The 18897-nt window shown below is 45.2% G+C and overlaps 1 protein-coding gene across 1 annotated transcript in view; it reads left to right on the forward strand.

Moving 5' to 3' along the window:
* Window positions 1–15733, forward strand: part of recql (RecQ helicase-like) — a 33414-nt gene extending 17681 nt beyond the window's left edge. The window contains exons 8-16 of the mRNA XM_068004731.1: window positions 35–116; window positions 1723–1871; window positions 2867–2984; window positions 5611–5749; window positions 10571–10662; window positions 11971–12190; window positions 12843–12963; window positions 13867–14037; window positions 14879–15733. Of these exons, the coding sequence (XP_067860832.1) occupies window positions 35–116; window positions 1723–1871; window positions 2867–2984; window positions 5611–5749; window positions 10571–10662; window positions 11971–12190; window positions 12843–12963; window positions 13867–14019 (1074 nt within the window). The 3' untranslated portion in view covers window positions 14020–14037; window positions 14879–15733. The remainder of the gene's footprint in view (window positions 1–34; window positions 117–1722; window positions 1872–2866; window positions 2985–5610; window positions 5750–10570; window positions 10663–11970; window positions 12191–12842; window positions 12964–13866; window positions 14038–14878) is intronic.
* The last annotated feature ends 3164 nt before the right edge of the window (window positions 15734–18897 follow it).

The raw sequence follows: 18897 nt of genomic DNA on the forward strand, positions 1-18897 counted from the left end.
CATTTACTAATTGTAACTTCTTTAAATTTCACAGATCCGACAGAAACCAGCAAGTTTTGAAAGCTGCATCGAAGATATGGTCAAAATCATCAACGGACGTTACAAAGGGAAATCGGGTACCTTGTTTTTTACATTGGACGTAAACCATCAAAACCTGCTAGCTTCACACTCCCACCAGGCATGCATAGAAGGAAATGAAGCAGATATGTTGTCATCTCATTGAAAAATGCAGTCTCATTTTCCTTTTAATTCCTCCATAAGTGCAAATTTGCCTGTTGATTTGGGAAGACTCGCATATTTGAAGGCCCTTGCCCATCATCTTCCTTTCTTATACCTCTCATTGCCTGATCCCCTCTCCCAGTAGCAATTCTGATCATTTCAGCTGTAGAGCTTGCAAACCCACTGGGGTAGAGCTCCTTATTATATGTCCCAGCTTTTGGGAGAGTACGCCTGTTCAGTCCTAAGTCACTGCTTCACAAATTTCAGCTTGAGGTGTGAATCTCTATCAGCATTGTGAGACATGGCACACGTACTCTGTTCCAGGGAGTCACGGACAGGTCACCTTCACAGACAGCCCCCGAGCTCTTTTTACCCATAATAATTCACATCAGGGACCCAAAAAAAGTGGTCTCCTTGTTTTCGTGCCACCTTGTTTCATGCCCTCTCGTTTCGGTATGCCCTCTCGTTTCATGCCATCTCATTTTATATAGACCTAAGGAGTACCATATAGCTTTGTGAGGCAAATATCAAAATCCAGAGTAGTGGCAAGATATTTGGTTGCAACAAAAGGCTGAGAGCAGAGAAGGTTAAGGGGAGATTTAATAGAGTTGTTCAGAATTCTGAGGGGTTTTGATAGAGTAAATAATAAGAATCTGCTTCTACTGGTGGGAGGGTTGATAACCAGAGGACACAGATTTAAGATAATTGGCAAAAGAACCAGGGTGGAGATGAGGAGAATTTTTTTTCACGCCGCGAGTTGGTATGATCTGGAATGCACTGCTTGAAAGTGTGGTGCAAGCAGATTCAATAGTAACTTTCCAAAGGAAATTGGATACATACTTGAAAAGAAAAAAATTGCAGGACTAATTGGGGGAGTGGGACTAATTGGATAGCTCTTTCAAAGAGCCTGCACGATGGGCCGAATGACCTTCTGAGCACGTGCTGTCAGAACAGTCTACTTAGACCCAGGTCCGCTGGAAAAATAGCCCAGAGATTCAGACACACTTTCTAGTTAAATCGGGTTAAGCTTCTTCCGATATAATCTTCCTTTTGGTGCACACCAAATTGCAACCAATGAGCCCCCTTTATCTGTCGATGCTAACATGGGCAAATCTAGGAGTAGCTACGATAAGGGGTTGGGGAGATGCAGGGATTCCAAAGGTGTGCCTCTTCCCTGTATCACAATCCTGCTTCCTACCTGTAAGGGTGGTGATTTCATGTTTCCTGCTTTCTTCCTCATCTAACCTGATCCTTCCTCTCTTTCCTTTTAATCCGCTCACTATCACTGATATTGATTAAACACTCTTCAGAAGCGTACTCTAGTTATTTTCTGGCTGTCTGCCTTTGGAGTGATATTCCAGGTTATATTTGATGGAGGAGCCATTTCTTTTGTTTTCTGTGGTTCCTTGTATTAGTGTTTTTAATGCTGTGCCTCAAAGTGCATTTCTGCTAGCATGTAATGCAATTGAATTGTCGTTTTGATTCTACTAACTTTGCTTCTAGGAATCATCTATTGTTTTTCCCAAAAAGACACTGAGCAGGTCGCTATCAGCCTGCAAAATCTCGGCATCGCAGCTGGTTATTACCATGCTAATATGGAGGCTACTGCGAAGAGTAAAATTCATAAGGACTGGACTGTCAATAAAATAAAGGTCTGGTAAAATGAGAATGATTGCTAATAGCTTTTCCTGTTCTTCACTGTCATTTATTTTAACATGACTCCTTGATAAAGATAATCAGCCTGTGTGCGATCTTGGCTTTTTACACCTCGTGCTGCAGACCTTTCCCAAGGCTCCACCTGTGCTATAAAGCACTGTTGACTTGGTTGTTTAGATTTACTTGCCCTCCTTCCATTGTTGGGAAAGCACAGCCCCCTGACCATCGATTGAAGTAGGGAGCTCCCTATTGCAGGCTAAGCCCAAATGCTGCTCTGCACAAAGCTGCTAACATGCACAAACCTGCACTGGTCCATCTAACCTGTCCCACATAGTTGTGATGTCTTGTGCATCACACATCAGACACTCCCTACTCCAACCGGAGCCATGCAATCTGCTGGGAGAGGCAAAAGAACAGATAAAACCCAGGCCAATTAAGGGGGTGAAAATCTGGAAAATTCCTCTCCGACCCCTTTAGGCAATTGAAGCTAGTCTAGGAGATCCCACAAACCCTGATTTATGTTACAGGATTCCCCTTCTCCTTCCTCCCAATGGCTTGGCCTTTTTTGGAGGCAATACTAAATACAATCGCAACAAAAATCCACAGAGCTGTATTCCAAAGCAAGTGCCATTAACCTGCAGAAAATCCCTCTATAACTATAACAGCAACCTGTACTAAATATATACATAATCATATTCCAACAGTAGTGTTTAGTTCCATGTGCTATCTATGATGTGACCTTGGGGGAACAGGATGACTATGGACCGATGGGTTTGTGCTATTCATGCTGTCTTTCACGTTGGTGAAAATTCCATGTTTTCAGTGAATATCCCCCAAAGTCCATTGTAAAAAGCAACAGATTCTTTGTAGTTTTTAATTCAAGTGCTTCCCCTTAAAGAGATTTTCTTGGGGGAAAAAAACTTGATTTAAAAAGTAGGGTATTGCACCTTTTAATGGGCTGGTTCTGATTATCAAGTGTTTCCTTTCTTAGGTTATCGTGGCAACAGTGGCATTTGGCATGGGCATTGACAAAGCTGATGTACGATTCGTGCTTCATCAGTCTCTCAGCAAATCCATGGAAAATTACTACCAAGAGAGTGGACGGGCAGGTGCAGTACGAGAAAAGAACTGATTTCTGAATATGGGAATATGCCGATCACAATAGTTTCAAAGAATTACAATCTAGCGTTAACATCCCATTGCCCATTTTATTCAATTTTGAATATCTTTCATAGAATCATAAACTTTACAGCACAGATGGAGGCCATTTGGTCCATTGGGCCTGTGGCAGTGCTAGCTCTTCTGAAGCTCCAGCTCTATTTCCCTGCCTTTGCACCATTTCCTTCCTTTTCAAATATTCATCCAGTTCTGTTTTGAATGATGTTGTACTTCCTTCCTCAGTAGCTACTTGCGGTAAATCATTTCATGTTCTAATAATCCGTTGTGTGCAAAAGAAAATCTTCTAACTTCCCTCTTCGTTTTTCTGGTGATAATCCTGAATCTGTGCCCCCTTGTTACCATATTTTTGGTTAAATCATCCTGATTGCATCATCGGGGAGGGCTATAATGAATTAATGAACTCAGTAGTATAAAGGGACTTAATTAACAAACAATTGAAGTACTTTGATGCCATTGGGATTCATTGTATGATAAATATTAAATAAAAACAAATGGGTGTTCAGTTTGGCCAATGTTTTTATTAGTTTGATTATTAAATGTTGGTCCCAATGGTCAGAACGCCACCTTTAAAGCTAAATGTTAAACTTTCTTACAAGTGATTATGACCTTTCCATTATTTAAATCTAAAATTTAATGTGAATTCATAATACTCAAATATAGTCCCCGCCACTTACACCATCCACACTTACCCTGGACAGCCGCAAATGGCGCTAACCATTTTCCATTACCACAGGAGTCAATTACAAAGGCGCCACTTATAACATATTAAGCGCGCCGACTATTTCGGGCAGTTCAATAAGTACTTACCGATTTAAACGGTTTTGCTGACTTCAGGCGAAGTCGGGTCTTCACACAGTTTCAATCGGCTGTTCGCACTTTGTTAAAGTACCTTGAGACGTTTTACTACGTTAGAGGCGCTATATAAATGCAAGTTGTTGTTGTTGTCGTTGATTAAGGAGAGAGAGAGAGTGCTCCCCATGGACAGAAACCCACCTCAGAGCCTTTCGTAGTAACGCGGAAAAGGATACAGTGGGCACTAAGCATAGACAAAGGGGAATGAATAAAGAGCCTACCATGGGCAACTGAAGGCACAGTCAAAGCGGAAGGTTTTGAAAGCAGGGATGGAAGATGAGCAGGCAGAGGGCAGGAGTGTGGTAGCTGAATGAGCAGCTACCAATGATGGAGCTGAGGAATCAAGAGATTAGGAGAAGTCTTGTGTTAGAGGAGCAGGTGGAAAACACTAAGGTAGGGCGGGTAAGGCCATAGAGTGATTTGAAAACAAGGATGAGAATTTTGAAATTGACATGATGGGGCACAGGAAGCCAGTGGAACTCAAGAGAGGGATGAGGGAATGGTAGAGGGTTGGGGTGATGGAAGTATATGGGGGGGGGGGTGTTGTTTTGGGTGTGGGCATGAGCTGAAGCTTGCGCAGGGTTGAGCTGGAGAGGCCAGCTAGAAGGACATTAGAGAAGTTAAGCTTTGAGGTGGTGAAGGCAGAGACTAGGATTTTGGCAGAGAAAGGGAGTGATGGGGCTTAGATGGGCGATGTTACAGAGGTGGAATAAAGCGGTTTGGGGAACAGGGAGGACACGAGGGAGGAATCTGTGCTTAGTTTGGAGCAGGATGCCGAGGTTGAACACCTGACTCAGTTTGAGATGGCTGTTGAGGTGGTTGATGAAAGCGAGGTCAGAGAAAGAAAGAAATAAAGAATTTGTATTTATATAGCACCTTTAACATTCTCAGGACATCCCAAAGTGCTCCACAAGAATTAATTACTCTATTTTTCATCACTCCACCATTAGCGGCCATGCCTTCAGCTGCCTAGGTCCCAAGCTCTGGAGTTCCCTCCCTAAACCTCTCCACCTCTCTAACTCTCTTCTCCTTTAAGACGCTCCTTAAAACCTACCTCTTTGACCAAGCTTTTGGGTTACCTGTCCTGATATCTCCTTATATGGCTTGGTGTCAAATCTTGACTGATAATTGCTCCTGTGAAGCGCCTTGGGACATTGTTGTTAATTACTTTAGTGATGAGATTCTGGTTGCAACTGCTAACAAGTAGGAGAAGCAGTAGCGAAGTGAGATTTCCTGTTTATTAAAAATATGTTGGTTAACTTACCTTTTTGGTTTTACTATCCACTGCATATAGCAGGCGAATCGCCTTATTACCAACACGCCTGCTATAAGCAGTGGGGACTGTATCGGTGGAAGTATTCCCCCTGCCCCCAGCCCAGTTTTTTTGCTTCTTCTCATGCAATCAATGACAGTGCTGTGGTATAATCCCTCCGCTACTGGTAGGCTTTTTTGAGTAAGATCCTAGATAATGAATGTTGATATCAACATTGAATGTTGGCAAGCTCCTCAACTGTATGCTGTTGTTTTCTTTCCCCCTCCTGGCCATGGTTAGTAAAGTAGGTCACAATGACCTTACTGTTCCCTGACTGAGATTAGCTAACTCAAAGATCAAATCAGGCGCCACATCATGCAGTGACTGAACCTAATGAGATGGAGGCATCTTTCAAGCAATATAAACCTACTGCTTTGTATTATGTTTTGTAGGTCGAGATGACCTTAAAGCCGATTGCATTCTGTACTATGGGTTTATGGATATCTTCAGGCAGAGCACAATGGTGGTAATGGAGAATGTAGGACAACAGAAACTTTATGAGATGGTGGCATACTGTCAGGATTCAAGAAGGTACATTTTAAACTACTGTCAATAGATTGCTATGTTCATCCTAATTTTTTTTTTAGGAAAGCTTTTGGGATGGCCCAGCTGGCTCCATGCTCGCGCATTGGACCCTCACCTGGGAGGTTCCAGTTGGAATCCCAGTCTCTAACGACCTTTGCACTAAGGCTTCACCTGGTGAAAAATTGTTCCAGTCACAGCTAGGTGATCTGGGAAACAGAGGGAATATAGGTTAGAGAGACTGCCTCAAAAAGATATTTTGCTGTATATAGTAACCCAACACATTCACACTGATGCTGCTGTAACCCAATGTACATTCACACTGCGATACGGCCTTAACCCAATGTATATAGTAATGCAGTACCTTCACACTGCGATGCTGCCTTAACCCAATGTATATAGTCATGCAGTACATTCACACTGCGATGCTGCCTTAACCCAATGTATATAGTCATGCAGTACATTCACACTGCGATACTGCCTTAACCCAATGTATATAGCAATGCAGTACATTCACACTGCGATACTGCCTTAACCCAATGTATATAGCAATGCAGTACATTCACACTGACAATGCTGAAACAATGGGCCCGATTTTAGCACCCGGTTCCGGGTGCGTTCTCGGCGGGGGGGCCTCTAAAATCCCGGTTTCGAGGAGCGGGACCGGATCGCGCCTCGATCCCGCCCACTTCCGGGTTGCGCGCTGACGTGCGGGGGTGCGTGCGTTGGCCCCGCTGGTGGGAATCCCGCAGGCAATTAAAGCCAGCGGGGTTCCACTTGAGTGTATTTATCTTGGTATTTCAGGTCATTAAATGACCTGATTGAGCTGTTTATTTAACAGGTGTCGGATTTTACAGTGAAATGAGACTGTTTCCCATACTGGGGGAAACACTCACACTCTCAACGGACGTGTTGCAGCCAGCAGCCTGTGGCAGCTGCCAAGGTGCATTCCACAGGTGGGGGGGGGGAGAGCCTTCACCAACGCAGGAGGACACTCCGTAACATTGGGCAACGCCTGCCCTCCACCACCCTCCTCCAAGCAAGAAGATTCACCGGCGTGGAAGTCCAACCCCTGTGCGAGGACACACTTTTCTAGCGTGCACAACCCCGCAAACCTAAACCTGCCAGATGGGTGCTGCGTTGACATCCTCGGAGGACGAACAGGATGACCAGCCTCAGCAGCCTCGCAGTCCACGCCGTCCGCCTCAGAGACATGCATCCCCACAACACGGTGCTGCGGCACATCCACCTGCACAGCAGGATGGAGGGCATCCGCAGAGAGAGATGCGTCGCAGGAGGCACTACCCTCCGCACAGGGTCTACAGACCGAGGCTCAGCTTCATGGACCTCTCTGAGCAGCAGTGCATACGGAGGCTCAGAGTCACTCGCCAGGTAGTCGCCGACATCTGCAGCCTCCTCAATGACGAGCTGCTCCCGGATGGACCAAGCAGCATCTTCTTACCCGTCGCCGTCAAAGTCACCACTGCCCTCAACTTCTTCGCCTCCGGATCCTTCCAGGGTGCCACGGGGGACATCACCGGGGTCTGTCAGTCGTCTGCACACAAGTGCATAAGGCAGGTCACCGATGGGTTGTTCCGCAGGGCCTCGACCTACATCAACTTCGCCATGGATGAGCGCAGCCAGACGGAGAGGGCGGTTGGATTCCATGCTGTGGCTGGCTTCCCACGGGTGCAGGGTGTAATCGATTGCACCCACATAGCAATACGGGCACCTCCACATGAGCCAGGGCTGTTTATCAACAGGAAAGGGTATCACTCCATGAACGCCCAGCTCATTTGTGACCACCGCCAGAGATTCCTACACGTGTGCGCCAGATACCCTGGCAGCTGCCACGATGCCTTCGTCCTCAGGGAGTCCACCGTCCCGCCCCTCTTCCACGCACCCAACGCCGGCAACGGCTGGCTCCTCGGCGACAAGGGATATCCCCTGCACACGTGGCTTATGACACCTCTGAGGAACCCCATTACCGAGCCACAGCGTCGGTATAATGACAGCCACATTGCTACCAGGTCTACAATTGAGCAGGCTATAGGGCTGCTCAAGATGCGCTTCAGGTGCCTTGATCGTTCCGGGGGAGCGCTCCAATACACGCCACTCCGAGTGGGACGAATTATAGTTGTCTGCTGTGCCCTGCATAACATGGCACTACAGAGAGGGGTGCCGCTGGAGGAGGCCCCATGCACACCCGCCACCCACATTGAGGACGACAATGAGGAGGAGGTGGAGGAGGAAGAGGAGGAGGAGGAAGAGGGAGAGGAGGAGGAACGACCCATGCGCCGAACACCGGCTCACCTGCGTGCTCGTCAGGCCAGGGAGGCACTCATATGCCAACGGTTCTCCTAACATCACACTGTGTGAGGCGTTCACATGTCATAACGTGCACAGACGAGGGTCCATACAGGCTCCCTCCACAGAAGAGTGGTGCCTGTACACCTGCACCCACTGGATTATGCTCAATGGGTGGGACGGGGTGGTCGTCGTCATGATGAGGCGCAGGGAAGGGACATATTGCACAAGCCGCAGAATTATGGACAAGAGGTGGCAGCATTGGTGAGAAAAAGTGAGTTTATTTTGTGGTGACATTCAAAGAGTAGAAAATTAAAAAAAAACGACAAACACCCTGTTGCAATCCCTGTGTGCTCACGGAACTTTAGGCGTTCGTTTTCGGGACCCCCTACGTGGTGCTACCCCTGTGGCTCCAGCAGAGGTGGTGGCAGGTTGCTCCTGTTCGTGCCCTGACCGGGTAGATGCTTTGGGCCGACGCCCCCTGGGTTTCGGTGCCCGTGAGGGCACCTCCACAGACTGCTCCTCCTGCACCTGTGCAGGGGCAGACTCGGCCACCTGGAGAGGATGGACTATTGCGGGCACTGGTTGAGAGGGGGGCAACGGGTGAGACTTGGGGGCGCCTTGAGTAGCGTCCACACTTCCATTTCCCCGTTCACCATCTTCCCTCTCATGGCCAAGGCCCACATCACCCCTTCCACCCTGCTGGACGGCAGTTTGGATGACGTGGGTGAGACCTTGCAAGGCCACCTCCAATGTATCTGTCAACCTGTTGATGGCGGCAGAATGTTGTTCACCCTGAATCCGAACAGCCGTTGTGAGGGCCTGGATGGACTCATTGGTGAGCTGTGCGTGACGCTCGAGGGAGGCTAGCCTGTCCTCCACCGCAGACGTTCCCACACCTACCCGCGACACTATCTCAGAGATGCCTTCACGTCCCTGCGACACTATCTCGGCGATACCCTCCTGCACCTGTGCCACCATTCCCCTCATGCAGGAGTTGGACTCCTCCATCCTCCGTGCGATTGTGGAGAGTGCGCGTGGCACCTCTCCCAGTACCTCAGCAATGTTCTGGTGCCCCTCGACGACTCTCCTTTTGACAGGTGGCCCCCTGGGTTCAGCATCTGGGTCCGGCTGAGCAAAGCCTGGAGAAGAGTGCTCCCACCGACGCGGACCCTCCGCGGCTGACCCTGCCACCAGGGTCTGCTCATGCTCATGTGTGCGCGGTGACTCACCATGTGCAATCCCAACTAGCTGAGGGGGGGGACCCACCGAGGTGTGTGTATCTGCGCTGGTGGATGCAAGGCTCATGTGTGACGATGCACCCTCAGAGACGGGCATGTCCTCTGAGGAATCGCCCTCAACCGAGACGTCGATCGCAGACGGTCCTGGAAGAGAACAGAGGGAAATATCAGGCATGTGACCAAATGTGGCGGTGCGGCATATGCCATGTGATGCTACGATCATTCACGATCATGAGTGATGAGTGCCAGCTTTCCCTTACCGGCCGTTTCGCCAGAACCAGACTCGCCATCCGCCATCGACAGGCAATGCAGCGTGCGGCTGATCTCCAGTGCCTCGACCTCGGCGTCTGTCAGGGCCATCTCGTGTGGCGGGCCCCCTCCGGTGCATGCCCTATCGCGTGCGTTCCTGGCCCTCTTCTCCTGTGAGGGCAAAACACAAAAACGTTATTGAGTGATGATTACAATGTGAGACGCTTCAAGCATTGGTGTGATTGGGTTGAACGTGTGCCAGATGGATGGGAGGATGCGTGTGCCACATGGCCATCCCATTGTATGGGCATTGGGGTGTGTGGTAGTGGTCGAGTGGGGACAGGGACGGTGGGTACGTGCAGGCACTGTGAGGATGATAGTTGGGTGGCTGTGAGGATTGGTGCGGGAGCGCAGTACTGTCAGTGGAGATGGGGTTGTGAGGTGTTTGAGGTGATGTGGAAGACGGAGTGATGCAGAATGCGTTAGTGTACTCACTTTTCCGGACCTGGTGAGGTCATTGAATCTCTTGCGGCACTGAATCCAAGTGCGGGTGGTGTTTCCCCTGCTTGTGACCTCCGCGGCCACCTCCTCCCATGCCCTCTTGGTGGCGCTGGCAGGGCACCTCCTTCCATCCGTGGGGAACAGCGTCTCCCTCCTCATGCGGACCCCGTCCAGCAGCACCTGGAGGGCGTGGTCCGTGAAACGGGGAGCAGCCTTACCCCTGTGCTCCTCCATCCTTGATGGAGTGTAGTTTGTGGCTGGAGGGGCTTTGGTGGACTGCCCCTTTAAATAGAGCGCAACCATCGCTCAGACGTCAATGCGCATGCGCAGGCCGCCGGCACGCAGCTGAGAAGCGCGGAACCCGTAACTGCCGGCTAATCACATCAATCATCCCGCGATCGCGTGCGCAACGCACTCAATTTGGCCGGCGCGTTTTCCTCGAGCCCGCCCGACCACCCGCTGCCAACCCGCACCCCTGGTAAAATCGGGCCCAATATGTTTATCATAGTGTGTCATTGTACTATATTTCCAGATGCAGACGTGTGCAGATAGCTCAACATTTTGATGAAGTCTGGGATTCAACAAAGTGCAGCAAGATGTGTGACAACTGCAACAATGAAGCATGTAAGTACATTTCTGAGTTTTCAGGTCCTGATTTGTTCTGTTGATAGAGATTCTAATTGATATTTTCTTCCCACATTCAAGATCTTTTCCCCATAGAAACAATGAAGTACTCCAGGAACTTCTTGTGAGGAGCCCATCTTTCATTATGTGCAGTCTGTACGTGAATACTGTGGAGGCACGGTGCTCATTTCTTATTTATTGGATAGGAATAGTCTAAAACTTCTTCAGTGAGTTCCAAAAGCAACACATACTCATTTGTGTCATTTATTTTCTAAAACAGAGATGTAGAAATAATTGTACATCATTCTGTGGATTCCATAGCATGACTAGATCACGATACCTGGTCAGGAAAAAATAACAATGGGATAAACAGGGAGATTAGAAAATAATTCTGAGCAGTCCCTGTAATGTAGACGATATAAACTGAGACAACATCACAAGGCATTCAAAATCACTTCATTAAAAGCAAAACTGAAGCGTGAGCAGTTCAGGCACTCATCACACCTGAAGAGTGTGTTATACCCATCGACACTTCATTTTAGCACTATTTATGTTTTTAGAATTATTCTGTTTTGGACTCAGCACCTGAGTTTGTATTTTCCATTGATGTTACCGAGTTTTATTTCAGATCACCAGACAGAGAGGCGGGTGTTTCACACTAGACTATAATTGAGACTGAGTAACAGCAAGAAAAGATTTTATTTAAAAATGTACATGTTAATAGTGAAAACACTCTGCAGTGGGGTCAGACTGTCGAAAGGCAAGTTCAGCTATGCATATGTTTATATTAATGAAACAAGCAGCTCTTAGCAGAATTCAAACAGCTGCTTGTAGCCAGTCAGGGTAGAGTTGAGTTTGTAAAGCTAATGTTGCAATTTTAATTCCCACTGTTGGGTGGATTTTAAATTACAACTGGATTGTGTTCCCACCCCTGTCCCCCCTCTCCCCCCAGCAGCCTGGAGGAGAACTGTTGAAATGGAGTTCGGATGTCAATTGACAACTAGGATTCAAACTACCAATTGGGAACTTGTACAGCAATGGGAGGGGTGGGAGAATGATTTTCTGTATAGGAGCTGCTAATGAATGGGAGAGGGTGGGAGAATGATCTATATAGGAGCTGCTATTGAATGGAAAGTATTGTTTCCACTTGGAACAGAACTGCGTGGAATGTATTCATGAAGACCAGTACCATAATTTAATATTTACAAATCTTCAGATAAATAAATGACAGTGTAGCAGCAGTCTAATTAAAAATGAAAAATGATCCTTTGTGATGCCACAATGCCTAATTTTTTTTTAATCTTGTAGCATATGAAAAGGTCGATGTAACTGGTTACTGTACTGATCTAATCAAAATACTAAAACAAGCTGAGCAGCTCAATGAGAAGCTCACTCCACTGAAGTTAATTGAATCCTGGAATGGGAAAGGTCCCTCGAAACTGAGGGTGGCCTCTGTAAACCCTCCAAATCTCTCCAGAAGTGAAATGGAAGAAGTGATTGTCCATCTTCTTCTAGAACAATACTTGAAGTAAGTATGATGATCCTTCAGTGAGTTTTTTTTTTAAAAAGGATAATTGGAGCATGGAACAGGTACATTGAAGATTCACTAGAATGATAGCAGGAATAAGAGGTTAGAATTGTGAAGAAAGGCTTGGAAATTAAGGCTTTTTCAATGGAACAGAGAAGATTAAGGGAGGAATCTAAACAAGGTCTTCAAACTTATATACAGTTTTGATTAGACAAATAGTGAAAGATTGTTTTGACTAGATGGCAAATCAGTAACAAAGGGTTTGGGATTATTACTAGAAAAACAAAGGGGGAATTTAGGATACTTTTATTCTCAGTGGGTTATTAGAATGTAGAATGCTTTACCCCTAGTGGCTATTGAGGCAGAAGCTGTGACATCATTTAAAAGGGAATCAGATAAGTATTTGAAAATAAAGAGTAAAGAAGGATACACGGAAAGGGCTGGGAAATGGGATTAGAGTAGAGAGCTCCAGTTGAAGAGCTAGTACCGGCACAGGCACAATGGGCCAAATGGCCTCCTCCTGTGCTGCAATTTCTTTGATTCTATGAGTCTTTGTTGGGAGTATTTTTCAATGCAGTATTAAGATTAACTGAAATTAATTTACAATTCAGTGCTTTTGTTTAGTATAATTGAGTTACTGTTTGGTTTACAGAGAAGAGTTCAGCTTTACTGCATTCGCCACAATTTCGTACCTGAAGCAGGCGGCCAAGGCTAATCTGCTGAGTGATGGGAAACATGTCATTTCCGTGCATATGAGGTTGAGAAGTAAAAAGGTAACTGTAAGAATTGTGTAAAACTGTATAGCCTGAAGTATGGAAGAAGTGGAAAGAGTAATCACAAAGAAGGAGAAAGGGAAGTCTCTTGCTCAATATTCAATTTTTTAACTTTGTTCTGGCAAGGCTGCATTTAATGCCCATCCCTAGTTACCCTGAGAAGTTGGTGGTGGGCCTTTTCCTTGAATTGCTGCTGTATCTCTGGTGATGGTGCGCCCAAAATAGCATTAGATAGGGTATTGCAGGATTTTAACAATGGAGGAATGGCAATATATGCCTAAGTCAGTAACAAAGGGTTTGTGTGTGACTTGGAGGTGATGCTATTCCCGCGATAATTCTCCTCTTGTCCTTCTCCGTGGTAGAGGTCGCAGGAGAGGGAAGTGCTCTGGAAGTAACCTTGATGGCTTGCTACAATGCATCCTGTAGATCATACATACTGCAGCCACATGATGCCAGTGCGGATATGTGGATGTTGAGTTCAGTGACAGGGGCAGTAATCAAATGGACTACTTTGTCCTAGATGGTGTTGAGCTTCTCAAGTGTTGTTGCAGCTGCCCCCATCCAGGCAAGTGGTGAATATTCCATTGCACACCTGACGCTCAAAATGCATATGTATAAGCCATCTTTTATCTTGGGTGAAAGGCTGGTGTGCAAGAACTAATACCCACTGTACGTTGAGAATTTTAGAGATTTCCCCATAGATAGATCAATTGTCCAAATATCAGTTAGTATTGCTATTTAATTGATTGATTGATGAGGCATTGTTGCCTTTTTGTACCTTATTTGGGGGTGAAAATTGGGTTTATATCAATGTAAGCAAGTAAAAAAAAAAAAGCACTAGTTTGTTTAATATTTGTTTCTAAGAGGAAGTCTGACTGTCCTAGATTTATGTTCAATCTGTAGGTGAATTCTGCTACTGAGAAAGTACCAGAAAAAGTCAAAAGTACTCAGCCGAAGGAGTCTGGGAGTAAACGTAAACAGACTTCCATTGCAGACAAAGTCACTAGCAACAAGAAAAGCAAGCTGCCCGAGGATACTTCACTTGTCCTGGACTGATTCACCCTCACTCGAACAGTAAGATATAGTTGACTGAACTTTTTTCCAACCCATCTCCTCATCCGTCAAATGTCGTAATAAATATTTTAAAACATAACATTTTGAATGCAGTGAAGGTCATGAGGGAAACATAGGATTTAGTATCATTGACTGATTCTGACTGCTTTCCTTATCACACTGGAAGCCCATTCTCACAAGTGAACTGAAAGCAGTGATGCACTGCCACTAGTATCATCTACTGGTTATCACCTTGTGAATGTTTTATTTAAAGAAAAAATAGAATTGCAAAGTAAATAATTTACTCGAATGAATTAGCAAATTGGGAATAATACTATTCCCAATGTGCTAATTCATTTGAGTGAATTCTTTAAATTTTATATTTTTATATATGTGTATATATATGTGTGTACGTACATATAAAATATACAGACACTCACTCTATGTGATACTCCCTAATGTACTTCTAGTAAGATATGTTTGGGAAATGTAATAACAAAGCAATGTTAAGGTGATTCCTCGATTCCACAGTTCCAGCAGGGTACAGTGGTCACGTTAGTCAGAAAATTGGGGATACGGCTTTGACATCCTATCTCTGATTATTGGCACCCATCCCGTCTCCCATTATTGGGGGCCCATCCCGTCTCCCATTATTGGGGGCCCATCCCGTCTCCCATTATTGGGGGCCCATCCCGTCTCCCATTATTGGGGGCCCATCCCGTCTCTCCATTCAGGCCAGCTGTCCAACTGGAGCACAAAATTGAGGAATCGCTTCTTTTGTTCTTAACTCCTTCAAAAAACGATTGCTGGAATTTGCACAAATTGCTTGCTAACACGTGACTTGTTTTGACTTTATCCTCAGGAAGAGAGTGTTCCATAAATGAGGTGCATCAATACCTTTCAGGAATGGAACAGAGTGTGGGGAAAAGGGAGGTGCTGAAGAAAACCAGAAAACTTTTAGCAAAAGCGAGCTTGCCAAGAACTCATCAGCTGAAAAAAAATGTTCAGAAGAGTCTAAAATCCTGCATAAGTATGATTAGTAATCACAAACACAATTACAGTGCAAGTGAGAATGGTGGACCAACTGAGAATATGTTTCAGGACACTGTAAAAAGAAAGAGCCCCACTAAGCTGTTAAAGGAAGGAAGCATTCCTTCAATAATCTGCAATTTTAGATGTTGATCACTGAGAGGCAGTCTAGACATGGGGGATTATTTTTAAAGCCATGCATCCTTGCAATAAATGAGGCCACCGACAGGATGGTGAAGACTGATTGGACTGCCTTAGTAGAAAGCATACACCTAGTGACTTGCAGGTTATCAAGTATAGTAGGGGACCAGTACAAATGATTACTTCCTTTCATTAGGACAGCTAGAAACTAGAACTAGTCAGTATGAGGAGAAAAATGCATATGATTTCAAAAAAATGGAAGACAGCTGAAAACCATAGCCGATAAAGGTGTCTTACCAAAAAAAAGACTAGTGTTTACTAAATGGACATAGATGCTATTTTTGCTGTTTACTGCACTGCTTTTTCGCCTCAGTGAAAATAAAAATTTCACCTGAAGGATAAATCTGCTATCACCTCTCACGTGACTGCGTGACTATAGTTGGCAACTGGTGGAAGTGCAGCTCCTTACACATTGCTGAAATCGGCCAAAATCTAAGTGTCATTTTTTGTAAGTGTTTTTTGTAAATAAATTCCACAAAATATTGAACCAGTTTTGGCGCATTACTGATTTCATTTTGCTTAAGGCAAAGATGTCCCATCTGTATTTGTCCACAGTGCTTGTGAATTGTGGATCTTTTACATTTTTTTAAAGGCATTGCTAGTTGTGCAATATCCGACCCACTGAGCACCATAAAAGAAAGAACTTGCATTTATATAGTGCCTTTCAGGACCTCAGGATATCCCAAAGTGCTTTACAGCCAATTAAGTACTTTTGAAGGGTAGTCATTGTTGTAATATAGGGAAACACGGCAGCCAATTTGCGCACAGCAAAGTCCTACAAACAGCAAATGAGATAGATAACCAGATAATTTGTTTTAGTGGTGTTGGTTGAGGGATAAACGTTGACCAAGACACCAAGAGAACTCCTCTGCTCTTCTTCAAATAGGGCCACGGGATCTTTTTCATCCACCTGAGAGGGCAGACAGGGTCTCAGTTTAACGTCTCATCCAGAAGACAGTTCAGCACTCCCTCAATACTGCACTGGGAGTGTCAGTCTGGATTATGTGCTCAAGTCTCAAGTGGGACTTGAACCTTCTGCCTCAGAGGTGAGAGTGCTACCACTTTTGTAGATGCTTATCCCCCTACAAATCATGGAGTAAAATGGAATATGGATGGGATGGGTGTGGGATGTTGGAGCTCTAAAGTGCTGCACCATGGAGTGATAGGCCATCTATTTGTCTCTGCTTTCCCCCTAATAACATAGACTGTCCAATCTCTGCATTATTGAGCGGCCAAGTAGAAGCTAAATGCTTCTGATTGATGGGGAGCAAGAAAGAAAAGCATTCACTTTGGGTCATGTTCATTCATCAGTTGCATTGGCAGAGGCCTTGGAGCACGTTAGCATCAGAGACCCGCCTCCTTCCCACACTTCGAAGCTGGAGATGGCGTCACACTTGCAAGGAAGAGAACAAAATAACTTCCAAAAAAAACCTGGCTCAGTTTGTGATAGCTGTAGATTGGATTGCTTGGATGAATTGTACATTGCTGTACAGTCATCCAGCAGTAAATCTGTCTCTCTCACGATTGCCATGTCACGATACTTGGGGAATTGAATCTTTCCAACACATGATCATTTTTGAGTAATTGGTTTGATAAACGATTCATCGGAATACCAGTTGAGGTAAAATTACATCACCATTGATTGTGATAACTCTTTGATTTCTCTTTAGTTTATAAAATTTGTAAAAATACTGTTGAAAATCATCTGTTAATTAATTTTGAGTTTCTTCATTCCCAAGACTGACCATATCTCAACTATGAGTTAATTAAAAAGGGAAAATCTGCAAATGCTGGAAATACACAGATCATCAGTCAGCGTCTGTAAAGAGAACATCTGGTTATGGCATTCTGGGTTTGTAGCCTTCATCGGAAACAGCTCTGATGAAGAATACATACCCGAAATGTCAGAAGCCGCCTTGTCTCTCTTCCAGCATTTTCTGTCTTTTTTATTTCAATCATGAGTTATCTGTCCAGCTTCACTTATGCTGTACAGTATGGTGACTGACCGTGAGCAACAGTAGTAGAACACCTGGAGTCCAGCTGCAGTACTGTAGTGCTAATTCATCAGCAAAAACAACCCATATTCTTGCCGGATGTAGTGCTTTCTGTAGCGCGACTGATACCTGGCATAATCGTAACAAAGTGATATCCGTTTGTCCAATATTGACAATTGTGGAAAACCAGTCATTCAATTAACATTTAATCAATTATCCACAGTTATACTACTGTTCATTTTCTGTTGCACTATTTCTTGCATACTTTTAATTATAGGAAAGTTTTTCTAAGTACTTGCATTTCATTCATGTGCTGTGCCTTGGTCTATTGCAATAAAATTTCAATGGTTATGCACCACACTATGCCTAAAGTTTACGTGCATCATTGGGGCTAGAGCTTAAAATTAGTGTATGTAAGGAGAAATGTGTAAGAGTATTTATTACTGATTTTCAACCCTATGGCATCTGCTATTTAGCATTTAAAGCAACACCAGGAAAGTGGAAGTAAGCGTTCTTTATGATGGAGAGGATATGGGGTTGGAAGTTCAGCTCGGTCAAATGGGACTCTGAGGTTGCAAACCGTCCAGTTCAGCCTGAGACAGTGGCCAGGGAGGGAGATGGTGTTGGTGGCGAGGCTACAGAGTTTGTGGTGGGGCTGGAGTTTATGGCTTCAGTTTTCCCAGTCTTTAGCTGGAGGAAATTGTGGCTTACCCTAGATTGAATGTCAGATAAGCAGTCTGACAGCACATGCAGTGGAGGGCTCATGAGAGGTGGCGGAGAGATGGACTTGGGTGTCATCAGCATACATTTGGAAGGTGACATAGAAAATGTAGGAGTAGGGCATTCGGCCCTTTGAGCCTGCTCCACCATTCAATATGATCGTGGCTGATCCTCTACCTCAATACCTTATTCCTGCTCTCTCCCCATACCCCTTGATGCCTTTTGTGTCTAGAAATCTATCTAGCTCCATCTTAAATATATTCAGTGACTTGGCCTCTGCAGCCTTCTGTGGTAGAGAATTCCACAGGTTCACCACCCTCTGAGTGAAGAAATTTCTCCTCATCTCAGTCCTAAATGTCCTACCCCATATCCTGAGAGTGTGACCCCTCGTTCTGGACCCCCCAGCCAGGGGAAACATCCTGCATCCAGTCTGTCTAGCACTGTCAGAATTTTATATGTTTCAATGAGATCCCTTCTCATTCTTCTAAACTCGAGTGAATACAGGCCGAGTCGACCCAATCTCTCCTCATACGACAGTCCTGCCATCTGAGGAATCTGTCTGATGAACCTTCGCTGCACTCCCTCTATGGCAAGTATATCCTTTCTTGGGTAAGGAGACCAAAACTACACACACTACTCCAGGTGTGGTCTCACCAAGGCCCTGTATAACTGCAGTAAGACATCCTTTCTCCTATACTCAAATCCTCTTGCAATGAAGGCCAACATATCATTTGCCTTCCTAACTACTTGCTGCATCTGCATGTTTGCTTTCAGTGACTGGTGTACAAGGACACCCAGGTCCCTTTGTACATCAACATTTCCCAATTTATCACCATTTAAATAATACTCTTCCTTTCTGTTTTTCCTTCCGAAGTGGATAACTTCACATTTATCCACATTATACTGCATCTGCCATGTATTTGCCCACTCACTCAAC

The sequence above is a fragment of the Heptranchias perlo genome, chromosome 24, assembly GCF_035084215.1.
Source record: "Heptranchias perlo isolate sHepPer1 chromosome 24, sHepPer1.hap1, whole genome shotgun sequence".
NCBI classification, from domain to species: domain Eukaryota; kingdom Metazoa; phylum Chordata; class Chondrichthyes; order Hexanchiformes; family Hexanchidae; genus Heptranchias; species Heptranchias perlo.